The sequence below is a fragment of the Cyprinus carpio genome, chromosome A17, assembly GCF_018340385.1.
Source record: "Cyprinus carpio isolate SPL01 chromosome A17, ASM1834038v1, whole genome shotgun sequence".
Lineage (NCBI taxonomy): Eukaryota > Metazoa > Chordata > Actinopteri > Cypriniformes > Cyprinidae > Cyprinus > Cyprinus carpio.
In genome coordinates, this window is record NC_056588.1 from 3,292,632 (window position 1) to 3,306,309 (window position 13,678).

The window sequence follows — 13,678 nt, forward strand, 5'->3', positions numbered from 1 at the left end:
ACTAATGAGGAAGCACTACAGCAGTAACTGCAGTAAATAACAACAGCAAGCGGCTAGAGTATTTTTAGCTCATACATGAGCATAAGCACTAAAGCGTACCTCCTCTTGCTGTCCATCTGTCTCGGACTGGTGGGGATCTGGGTAGTGCTTCAGGAACTGAGCTACGTAAGTCATTATGGATTTCTCATCAGGCTTGTCCACATCCACATCTGCAATAAAAACAAACTAAAAGTTGGAGGTTTGAACCCCTCAAGGGGAAATCCTTGCACCATTACCATTCTGCTCTTTATTTATCTACTATATGCATGCATGCATCTAGTTTTAGTTTGAGTTTTACTGTGCATCCTCAGGTGTTCCATAGACTTAGTCATTTTAGGCGATCCACTGACCTGAAGAGTCAAATGAGACTTTTTATAGCCTCTTCAAAGGGCCTCTTAAAAGATCTCATCATGATGTCATGCTAGTCTCTCTCTGATCTGGCCTGATGTCATGCTTGAATAGCAGCATGACCTACATAAGAAACTATAAGAGCGTCTGTCTGTAATGAGGCCTGATAATGGAGCATCCCCAGTACAATTATGCAGCGTCTATTCACATCAAACTCAAAACCAATGAGTGGCTCTTCAAAAGCACAATAGATCATTGACTGAATCTACATTATTAGCCACACAACATTAGTATTGGTGCTACATTCATGTTATCAGATGGTTATACCATATACTATACTATACTATACTATACTATATAATACAATACTATACTCTACTATACTATGCTATTATTATTATTATTATTATTATTATTATTATTATTATTATTATTATTATTATATTATATTAGTCATTTAAAAAAAAAAATCAATTTTCATGTAATTAACTTTTAGTAATTTTTTTTTTTTTTTTTTTAATTGTTTTGTTTTCTTTATTTTGGTTAATTATTTTTTTTTTTTTTGATATATGTGAATATGAAATGTTGACTTGACAACCATCTGAAATAAAAAAATGAAATTATTTTATTTATATATTATTTTATTTTTAGTAAATTTTTTATTTCAAGTAACAAGTTTTTATGGTTTTAGTTGTAGTTAAATCAAAAAAAGGTCCAGGAAAGTATGAAAAGCATCGTCAGAATAGTCCATCTGCCATCAGTGATTCAACTGTAACGTTATGAACCAACAAGAATACTTTCAGCTTACCTTTGAAACAAAAATAACGACTTTATTCAACAATTCCTCTCCTCTGTGTCTCTCCAAATCAGCGTAGCGCCATTTTGGCAATTCTGAGCAGTACGCAGATGGCGTACGCTCTTCTGTGTCAGCCGCGCTGCACCGAATACACATATTCTGACAATGCTTTTCCTACTTTCCTGGACCTTGAATTGTGTTCCTATCTTAAATTGTGTTCCGAAGACAAACGAAGCTTTTACGGGTTTGGAACGACAAGGGGGTAAGTGATAAATGACAAGTATCCCTTTAATATACCATGGTGTTTCCATGCTAATCCAAGATCATTTAAAAGAATGGCATTATATTGCCATTGTACATGTCTAAAAAACATGGTATTCCCATAGACCCATTATCAATGTGGTAATACCATGGTACTATTTTGTAAGTTGACATTGTAAGTTTTAAGAAAGTAGTAAAATAACTGGAGTAAAATAAGTCACATCAGTACCTTCAGGATCAAGTAAACGCGGTATTCCCAGTTCATTTTCTGCCACACTGAAGGCCTCTTCAAGGTTCTCACGATTACTTCTTTTTCTCACGATGTCCATGTCCACGAGATCTGGCCGAATGGCATGAATAACAGAATGGAAGGCCACACCGCTGCGCCAACTAGGACCGAAGTCTTTAACTTCAATCCCAAAATGCCTTGAGAGAATAAATAAAGACTCATTAGGGGCCTTATTGATACATTAGGCCTGTTTTTATACACAATTCTTATAAGTTGACATATACATTTCAAATGATCAATTTTAACCCTCAATAGAGCTCGTATTTATCTTAAAAATTCATTTAACAAAAATACTTGGTTGTCATACTTGGTTGCTGTGCTTTGGACCCATCTGAGCAGGGCTTTTTTGGCGCCACCCTGAAACTTTGTCATCACTTTGCGTTTCATAGGTGGGCTTCCCGTCTCCGAGCTGGCCATGCTGTCCACCGAAGACGCACTGCTGGATAAAGCCTGAAGGGCTGGAAGATTACTGGTCAACTCCTCAATCTGCAAACATTTGTGAGGGTAGACCCTTAAAATTCAGGTAAACACAGACATATGGCAATTTTCCAGATCCTGCCACCATAATTGGCAAACATTACCTGAAAATAGAGGATAATGGTCCATGTCAGCCCCAAGACAATGGACGGGCGTCCATCAGCAATGTCAGTGGCATTGATATTGACTAGTTTGATCTGGAAAATAAATATTTTGCATGTTAGAAAGTCCTAAATGGCTAAATCATTTGAAAATATCAATGTATTATCCACAGATTTGAGTTTAGTGCAAACAGGCCAGTCTAAACCAGCACTATCTGCTGACGAATCGTGCAGAATAACACCAGGAACGTGCATAAAGAAAGTAAACAGGGTCCATTTTGATTTCATGTCGACTTGAAAAAAAATAAGTAGCCAGACATATTCACTTCTTAGGGAATAAGCAAATATGAATGCACGAGTATATGAGGAACATGTGAGTGAAGAGGAAAAACGCAATTTACTCATGGTCAACCAGTCATGAACATCAAAAGAGATGCTGTAGAAGAACAAGCTTTCTAAAAATTATTGCAGCTCTTTCAGCCAGTAGCAGCTACAGCAGAGATCGGTAAATAATGGAGTTGCTTGCTGCGTATGGTACGCATCATCAAATGCAGATATGTTTGTGAGAGCTGTGACTAGGAGAAGTACTGACCGGAGACCCTTGGTACACAGACTGAGACAAGACATGATAAGAGAGAGGACAGAGTTAGAGACGCAGTTTGATGACAGATGCTGGACTGGGACATATGAACATATACAATGATCAGATAAGACTACAGATATGCCTGGATCATTCTTACTATACAGTTCATATATTTTTTATACTTTTACTTAGCAAGTATGCATTAAATTGATCCAGTGAGGACATTTATAATGATACAAAAGATTTCTATTTTAAAATAAATGCTGTTTTTTTTTAACTTTCTATTCATCAAAGAATCCTGAAAAAATTATTTATCATGGTTTCCACAAAAATATTAAGCAGCACAACAATTTTCAACGTTTAAATAATAATCAGAAATGTTTCTTGAGCAGCAAATCAGAATATTAGAATGATTTCTGAAGGATCATGTGACACTGAAAACTGGAGTAATTCTGCTCTGCTTCAAAGGAATTAATTACAGTACAATATAAATTTTACAATATATTAAAACAGAAAACAGTTATTTTAAAAGGAGCTTTAATGATGTGGAAGCAGCATCATGTTTGGTCAGAAAACAAGTATTATCGATGGATTTAATGGATTCTGGGATGTTTTGTGCTGTTGGTTTGCTGCAATCATAATTGGTAAATCTACACAAATCGATTTAATATATCAAAAGATGGAAAAATATGAAAGTTCATTTGAAATATCATGTAAACTATCTGTCAATTCCTCATTGAGCAAAGACTAACTTTAGCTTTCATTTCTATCCTGTTCATTTCTTGTCTTTGCCTGATCTTGACCAGAGCATATTTCTGACAGTCTGGTATATCCTGTTCTAGAAATACTTCCTTAAATTATAGCACAAGTATATTTATTTTTAAAAGCTAGACTTTAAAATGTACTGCAAAAGAGGAACGACCCAGCTGGGACCCAGCTACAGAATATCACCAATTATTAAGACAGATGAGCAGTTCAGTGAGACAGATGAGATAACCGGAGTGATCCTGGAGTCGCCTACCTTCCTTCCCTCCAGGAACTTAAGAGCTGTGCCTATGTTGGACACCCAGTGGATCCTTCTGAGTTGGCGACCCTGTTCGCATGGCTGCAGGGAAATACAAGAGGTTTATGAAAGGAAGCAGGACCCATCATCTTGGCATTAAACAGACTTTGTCACTAAAGATGCACTGCAGCTGCTGCTGCGCTCAATGCAGAGGTTCCACACAGGGATAATCTGAAGATATTGCATCACAGAAACACTTACTAATCTCTGTCCAGACAGCACTTCTAACAGAGCCAGCAGTTTCACCCCATCCTTGATGTCCTCAAAGAGGTCGCTGACTTCAAAAGGGGGTTTGTGCTGAAAAAGGACAAAAAGAAGAGGATCAAATAAACTGTGAACTTAATAAACCCTTATAGTGCTTTGATTATAAATGTGTTGGATGCTTCTGCTTTTGTGCTTCTCTGACTCATTTCTATTCTGAATAGATACGTATAAATGCTTTTAGGTCATCAGAAATTCCTCGCTCCATTCCCAGAGGAATTTAAGTCTTTCATAGTTTGGGATACATAAAGTATAACAAGTTTACTGCAGATGTTTGTCTTAAAAATGCTTTCCCCGTCTCACATTACACTTCAACCAGAAGTGCCACGCAGCATTCAAACTTGCGATCACAGAAAGACTAAAACTACAATCTGTGTAGGCAGATGAAACAAAAATAAACTGTAAATGCAAATTTATTTTTCACGTTGAAGCAGTGGAATATTCACAGGGAAATAGACAAAGGCAATATAAATGCTTTTTATATAAATATGGTGATCGTTCAGTTTGATGTCAGTAAAATGTTTTAAAATAACTAATTACTTCAGCAAGAATGCATTAAACTGACAATAAAGACATTTAGGATGTAACAAAAGATTTCTATGCCGTTTGAACTTTCTATTTATCATATAATACATATTTCCACAAAAATATTAAGCGGCACAACTGTTTTAATGATAATGAGAAATGGTTGTTGAGCAGCAAATCAGCATATTAGTATGATTTCTGAAGGTTCATGTGTCACTGAAGACCAGAGTAATGATGCTGAAAATACAGCTGCGCATCACAGGAATAAATTGCATTTTAAAATATATTGAAATATTATATTATATTATATCATATCATTTATCAAATCAATGCAGCCTTGGTGAGCATATGGTCTCACTGACCCCAAACTTATGAATGGTAGTGTACCAATGTGCTATAGTACTACAATCTCATATTTGTCTCATATTTGTAAGAACTATCACTAGAATACAGTATTTGATGCAGGTCTGAGTTGAGTTTGAAAATCTCAGCTCAGCTGCTTCTGTACAAACAAACATCATAAAAAAACACAAATGTGCTTTAAAATTTTAAAGGAAATGGACACAGTAGGAAAAGATAATAGATCTGTCAGAGGTCAAACCAAAATAGACCATCATGTGCAAACACATTTGCTTTGGTCATGCTTACTATCGAGAAAATAAAAAAATAAATAAAGAAAAGGAAGCAAGAAATGTAAATCTAGATAGAACAAAATTACATAGAACAAAAAATAAAGACAGACAGGCCAACCAGCGCACACACAGACAGCGACGAAATCTGGAAGAACAGCAGGCATCTGCAGACTCATGAAGCATTACATAACATATTCTGCAGCTCAGTTAGTATGCACTGAGCGTGTGCTTTCTATACGGACGCTGCCTCACTGCAGTGGACCCACTGGCTGCACACATGACTCGGATTCTTCAAACTTTCATAGTCGTGTTTTGCAGCAGATTGTGTGGAACAAAGACCCCTCAGTGGAATCTGTGCTGACTGGAATACTTAAATCCACCATTTGTGTCAGATTATCCTCTCTTTGTGCGCTGCAAAGTGCCCCGTCACCAAAGCAACTAATCACGCATAATGAGGAGAGAGGGAGGAGCAAAAACACTCACAACATCTCACTACTGCTCTACTTCAGAACTATGTTATGCATGTGGGTCATTATACAAGACCATTTGACTTTAACTATGAATAGCTGATGTCATCATTTACTATGTGCTATTAAAGCATTTTCTTACCACATCAACAAAAGTATAGTGACTTCCTTCAATTTTCAATTGCTTTCTATTTCTATTTCTATAAGACGGTGTCTTTTTGGCCGGCCCCAAAAACTGTGCTTCTTCTCTTTGCTGTATTAGCAAATGCACACTTTTTGGTTAAAAAAAGGTATTTTCTATGCATATTTTTCAGTTTAGGTTTACGTAATATTAGTTGTATAAGTAGCCCTTATTAAAAAAGGTCCTATTCCAGAAATCATTATTTTTCTTACTGACATCGTCCTTCGGAAAATTAGTAATGTATCCTTTATTCTGTTTTGTCATGTTTGTCAGTATGGCAGACGATCATAAAAATGTATTCTGATTTTGTATAGAAAACAACTGATTATGGTTATTTGTAGAAATGTCCAATTAAACTGTAAAACAGTCATCCTTAACCTTTCACAATGCATAATTATATCCTAATTTGACTCTTAATCACAGCATCTGAAATCAGTGGACACACACTTCAAAGACCTCAGGAGCGAAACATGTTTCTTCCTGCTGAGAATTGTTCCAGCCCCTTTCAACGGCCATCTGCACATACCTAGTGTCCAAAACTTCCCAGAATTACCCTTGTCTCCATAAACAGATTTCCACATAACTTAAGAAAGTCTCAGTCCAGTTAAAGCACTTTCACCTGTCAGGCATACTATAAACGTCTGTCCCCTTTATTGTTGGTCAAAATAAATTACAATTTCATTATATGACATAAATATACTGTACATACATACATACACAGACATATACATACAGTATATATATGAAAAGGCCTATTTGAAAGCCACATAAGAAAACAGGTTTTGTTAAATCATAACTATGACATAAAACGTTTAAATTATGTAATATAAAGTCATAATTGTTAGAAATATCAAACTAAACTCCAAAATGTTCAACCTTTCCTAAGACATAATTATATCCCAATATAAAAGTATTTTTATATTATGACCTGTGTCATAATTTTTTCATAAATCAAAATTATGACATAAAAGTTTAAATTATGAGATAAAAAGTAATTATTTGTGGAAAGGTCAAATTAAACTTATACTATAAAACATTCATTCTCAACCTTTCCGAAGGCATAAGTACATCTTAAAATATATAAAAGTATTTTACATCATAATTAATTTTTTTTATGTTATAAATGTCATAATTATAGCAAAAAAGCAATGACATAATTACATAATATCAGTGTTTTACATCATAATTATGACTTTTTATGTCAATTTCAACTTAATTCATTATGGCAGAAAAGTCAGCCCTTTACATCATAATTGTGACTTTTTATGTCAGTTTCAACTTTTTATGTCCTATTTATGTTATTACTTTTTTGCCATAATTATGATTTACCAAAGCATGTTTGGCTTCCATATATCTCACACATCACAACTTCATTTCAGAAATTCAGAGCACATTTTCAGAGATTTTTTTAATGCTCAGCCTACTAACACAAGATCACCCACTCATCTTGGCCATCACAACACAGCATTCATTCTCAAAGCACACAGCACAAACAGCGTCCTTCATGCTTTTTATTAGAGTATTATAGCATTACACCCCCTCATTCACTGTTTACTGTCCTGCACAACGATCAGCCTTTAATCATCTGAGCTGTACTCGGTTACACAGACATGTGCCCTTTAGAGACATTATGACATGAGGCTACAAAGCAAATCACATGGACCATTCACTGATCACGGATGATGGGTCAGAAAGACAGGAAGACTGTAACACAGCCAGCACTGCTTGAGACACTGGGGTAATTCCAACAGTCTACCAATATATACTATACTGATATAATAAGCTAGGACACTTAAGACACAGTTAATGCCGAAATGTCACTGCATTAAAAAGCAAGTGTCATTTAGTTTAAAGAAAGATAGAACATGCACAATTTTCACAAAAACAAGTTTGCTAGGTTTTACGTGATTAACATTACACGTAGAGTACACAGTACACTACGGTTCAAAGTTTGGAGTCTGAAAGAGTTTTTAAGTGTTTTTGAAAAAAATTTCACCAAAGCTGTATTTATTTTATCAAAAATACAGTAAAAACAGAAATATTGTGAAATATTATTACAATTTCAAATAACTGTTTTCTATTTAATATATTTCAAAATGTAATTTATTCCTTTGATGGCAAAGCTGAATTTTAATCAGCAATTACTCCAGTGTTTAACTCACAAACTTTTGATTAATTTAATGCTTCCTCACTGAATAAAAGTATTAATACTTAAAACAACGGCAACAAAATAATCTTACTGATACCAAACTTTTGAATGGTAGTGTAGCTACTGTTCAAAATAAAGATTGTGGTTGTCAATCTGAGAAAAACTTCACAGAACTACTAAAAATCATTGCCACTCCAGTTGATTAAAACTCACTGCCAAAAACTGCTCAGAAAAATAAAAGCAAAAGTTTTTGCAGCACTTCAGCACAAAAGACACTTGATATTTGCTATATAATGCATTAACAAACAAGCATTTTTTACAAGAGGCCAAAGTGTCCCAGTAGTGTATTGGGTCACGGTTGTTGTTGTTTTGTAATCCAGTGTAAATAGTACTACAAGCTAAAGGTTGTGGCATTTGGATGAAAAAAAAACAGCAAAACATCTTACCTTGGCCAAGTGTGAATTAATCCACTTTGTGAAAGTTCTTTTCTGCACTGCCTCCTGTTCATCTGCAAAAGAGAGAAGCACAATAATCACATAAATGAGCAGATATGTTTTACATTTCAATATCCAGTGAGATATTATGTTATCCTGTCTTCTTCATTCTGCTCACAGTCATCATGGCTCACCTGGTTATTTTTCATATTTGTGAGAAATAAATGCAAGAAGATTTACTACTGAATACTGTACATTTTCATTACTGAAAGTCTATGTTGAAAGCTAGAGAGGAGATATTCACCAGCACAGGAGAGCTGAGAGTCCACACGTGGCGTGAGCAAAAACATTGACATCATATCAGAAACATGTGCCAATATTCCCATTATTACATATATATTCAGCATAAACAACATAAATGCAGATTTTTAACAAAAACACACAGATATGCTCAGAATGTCTACTTATGTGCAATCCACAAGCTCTCAAGGCATAAGAGCGTTGCTAAAGCATTGCTATTCGGTTGCTAGGATGTTCTGAGCAGCCACCAGGCTGTTTCTATGGAATTGCATTGCTAGCACGTTTTGAGCAGATGAAATACTGTTACTATGGATTTGCAAAGATATTCTGCATGCAAGGTCAGGCCGTTGCTATGCAGCCATAAAGATTATCTAAAGTGGTTGCTAATATGTGCTGGGTGGTTGTCAGGGTGTTGCTATGCAGCCATAAAGATGTTCTAAGAGGTTGCTTAGATGTGCTGGGTGGTTGTCAGGTAGTTGCTATGCAGGATGTTCTATGCTGTTGCCACAGCATTGCAAATAGTCTGCAAATGTGTTCTGGTGGTTGCCAGGATGTTATATGTAGCCATAAAGATATTATAAATGGTTGTCATGGCATCGCTATGCTAAAATGGTTGCCAGGGTGTTGTTAATAAGGTTGATAGGATGTTTTAAGCAGCAATCAGGCTGTTGCTGTGGGGATGTTGCTATGGTGTTGTGTTTGGTTTCTGTGTGTTTGATTTTAGGCCTTTGATATGTTGTGATTGGTTTTTTGTGTATTGTTGTTGAGTTGTTAGAATGTTCTATGTGGTTGCCATGGTGTTGCTATGTGGTTTCTAGGATGCTCTGTGTTGTTGTCAAGGCATTGCAAAGGCATTTTATGTGGATGCCAGGCCATTCCTATGCAGTTGCAAAGGTACTCTACATGGTTGTCAGGAAGTTTTTAGGCAGCCATAAAGAGGTTTTGAGTGGTTGCTAGCAAGTCAAGGGCGGTTGCTAAAATATTCTATGTGGCTGCAAGGGCAGTGCAAAGTGGCTGCAAAGGTGTTCTAAGTGGTTGTCAGGACGTTGCTATGATGCTAGGATGTTCTGTGTGGTTTCCAGGGTGTTGCCATGTGGTTGCAAAGGTATTGCAATGCAGCCATATGGATGTTTTGATTGGTTGTTAGGGTGTTGTTTTTGGTTTGCTGGGTTTTGCCATGTGGTTATTAGTGTGTTCTTGGTGGTTGCAAGGGTGTTGCTATGCGGTTGCAAATTTGTTCTAAGTGGTTGCCAAGCAATTGCTACACAGTTCTAATGATGTTCTGAGCAGCTCCTAGGGTGTTGTGGGTGTTGCTAGGTGGTGTCCACCCCAAGTTTCTATAATAATCTTTTTCTGATTTTTTTAATTGTTTGCACGGTGAAAGAAGCTTAAGACAGTAACTCTTTAATACTGTTCAAATCATTAACCCTAAGTATGAGCAATAGTACTAGTGATGCTTGACTTCACAAACAGCAGTAATGAAAGTTTGTGACATCTGTTAACACAATATACAAATCTTGCAGAGCATTTTTAGACACAGATAAGGTCATTCAAGCTACCAACAAACACCCACCAGACATATTTATGCGTGATAGGCTCAGACAGACCAGCCATATTCACGACAGACAGCATCCTATGTTTGCATGCATGTTCTAATGCAATGCACAGGGCATGTTTAGGAAGCATCCATGTATTGCAGCACACATGGCATGGCGGTGCAGCCTTAAGCACACCTCAGCCGTCATAATCCAACATGCGCAACTGTAAAGAGGAAGAAATCAGCACTCGTGTGCAGCCGTGACCTGTGCCAACACTGTGATTACCTCTCCCGAGGAGGAAGACGAGGAAGACCTCAGCTGGCCAATAATGTCTAGTGAGCCATATGACCCAGAGACGTGTCACTGCATATCTGGATCATGCATCTGTTTCACCTACATTCAGTGGAGCACAGACTACATGTAAATCTGAGCTAGTGGCTCCCACACTCCTGTCAGATGAGAGGAGATGCCAATGTCCCACTTACCGCGGAGATACTGAAAGAATCCCGTCACCAGATTCAGAGATGTGGTCTTTTTCATAGCTACGTCCTTAAAGTGAGCCATTGTGCACCCTGCATTCTCTCCGTTTCTTTGCGTCCTTCATGTGTGAAAGTGCGCACTTATCATCCAGGCAGGAAAACCAGATAAGCTATCCTTTATTTCCTCTGGGAAGCAGAACAGAGTAGGCGGAGGAGCTTTCCGTGTGAAAACACAGTGCGACTGAGCACTGGAGGATCAAACCTCCCCCTCCTCCTGTTGTCTCTCTCTCTCTCCCTCTCTCTCTCCTCCGCTGTGGATAGGCTGCTAACCGAGGGCAGTTTTTTGGAGTCAGGCGACTTCCTGTTGTTGGTGGAGCTGGGGAGTCATGTTGGTGTGGATGCTCTGTTCAGGTCAGTTCTAGTTCTAGCAGCATCCCACAGCTGCAGCTATACAAACCGGCTATGGCACTGATCGGCCAATCAGCACACGGGGGGGCTGTGATGTCACCAGGCAGCTGGTGCTATCCTGATTTATATGAGTGGGTGGGGGTCAGTACTTGTGCTACACAGCTTGAACTCCACCGGGCATTCACTACAAGCACCGCAGACACCCTAATTCAGGAATGGCTTAACAAATAATCAGATTCATTGCAGTCCAGAATGCTATACAACAAAGGACTTATGACATAACATAGTTACTGTGGGTTTGAATGTGTTTGCATGTCTAAGTAAGAAACAAAGCAAACAGAAAGTGACCATTTTTGTCTTTATAAATATTTTAATACATATTTCTGGCCTTATTGTGTGCAATTAATTTATTAAACATTATTATGGGTGTTTGATGAGGCAAGAATCACTATTAATATTGCTTAGTATTTGAACAAACGACTAACACTTAGTATTAAACTTTGGAATGTTATTTATCTTACAGCATTTATTAAGCGGCACAACTGTTTTCAACATTGATAATAATAATAAATGTTTCTTGAGCAGCGAGTCAGCATATAAAAATGATTTCTGAAGGATCTTGTGACACTGAAGACTGGAGTAATGATGCTGAAAATTCAGCTTTGCATCACAGGAATAAATTACATTTTACAATAGATTCAAATACAAAACAGTAAATTGTAATATTTTTTCATTATTTTATCACTATTACTATTTAATCTAATGCAGCCTTGTTGCACTTTTTTGAATGGAAGTACATCAAAAATAAATAAGTAAAATCAAGCTCCACTGGACAATTCTTTTCACATTTAATATTCTGTTTCACTCAATCCTTTAAAGACTTTTTAATTTTGTGTGCATCTATGGCAAAAATCATTCATGTCATGAATTTAATTATACTGAATAACATGCATTTTTTGCAAATGGCTATAAGGCAACCGTGAACCAACTACACTCAAAGTACTGAATCATTTATGTCACAGCCAGTGCAAAGCATCTGCCACCTGCTATGGTGCAGTCAATGACTATATCACTCTTTTATTCCTGACCATCACCCCTAGCATGAGCTCCAAACAAACCCAATCCACCACACTACATATTTATTTGCGTCCTGATATATATTTAGTTTATTATCTTATAACCAGAAATGGACGTGACCAGTGTTAAGTCTTGATCTTCCAGGCATGCATGGCTTTGTGTTGTCTTGTTTAATAAAACATGCTTTATTAAATTACTTAATTCAATCTCATGTTTTGGAGCATTGGAACATAAGTGCATTTACAAAATATAACTGTTCTTTCGCAAATCCACTTAAAGGAAAAATCCACTTTCTCACCGCTCACTCACCGTGGCATAGTTCAGGTATTTATATCTCAACAAGCCTTTTGTGTTATAGATTGAGGAATGTACCTTAAACTGTTTCCGTCACAGAAGATAATGTAATCAGTGAAATAAGTGCTACTCCCATCACATGCTCATCTAATGAGTCACGATTTGTTTCTATCAGTTAACAGGGTTAAAGCTCAGGGATCTTTAAAGCAGATTAAAAAGACCTGACATTGTGTGGATTAGAATATGGTAAGAAAAGGCAATTTATTTATTATATCTAGCATACATATACTGTATAAATACATTTATATACAAACAAATATATATATTTATATATTTACATGTATAAAAAATAATAGACAGATAGATAGATAGTTAGATAGATAGTGGCGCTGTCCAGTCCTGAAATATTATCGCAGAATAATGTAAAGGCTTAGAGGATACAATACTGACTTTTCCATCAGGAATCAATGGATGTGTTTAGCATCTACAGGCAATTCCAGTGGTGCAACACGACAAACTGGATTGTTCCCACAATCATCAAAAAGCAGCTTTATCGATGGTCTACTAGTTCGCTGCACTGCACACTTGCACTCCCACCCAGTGTTAAGAATTTGAATTAATTAAGTATTAATGAATGTACAGTCACTTTCAGTTTGCACGTAGAAACAAGTGAGTGGAGCATCTGAAATTTAAATGAGTGCGTTGAACACAAACCCAGGACAGATGATATCATGGACAACAGGTCAGATGTTACTGTCATCTGCTCAATGGAGTGCAGTCTTTAATATTCTACACATCACTCTTGCAGTTTCAGTGGAGAAATGCAAATGCTGATCTTGTCTATTAGGGCAAAAAAAAGTGTATTTACAAAGACAAATATTTAGAAAAAAATAAACTTTGAAATACTGCCATCTAGTGTCATTTTAAAAACATTCTGTGACTACATTTAAGGGGTGCTATTATGCTTTTTCACTTT

General features: G+C 36.6%; 1 protein-coding gene across 1 annotated transcript in view; it reads right to left on the reverse strand.

The window, feature by feature from the left end:
* LOC109107444 (nesprin-1-like) overlaps positions 1-13,678 on the reverse strand; it is a 105,766-nt gene that overhangs the window by 86,042 nt on the left and 6,046 nt on the right. Inside the window, 7 exon segments of the mRNA XM_042773558.1 lie at positions 100-209; positions 1,674-1,870; positions 2,041-2,219; positions 2,315-2,407; positions 3,916-3,999; positions 4,159-4,254; positions 8,619-8,680. Coding sequence (XP_042629492.1) covers positions 100-209; positions 1,674-1,870; positions 2,041-2,219; positions 2,315-2,407; positions 3,916-3,999; positions 4,159-4,254; positions 8,619-8,680 — 821 coding nt within the window.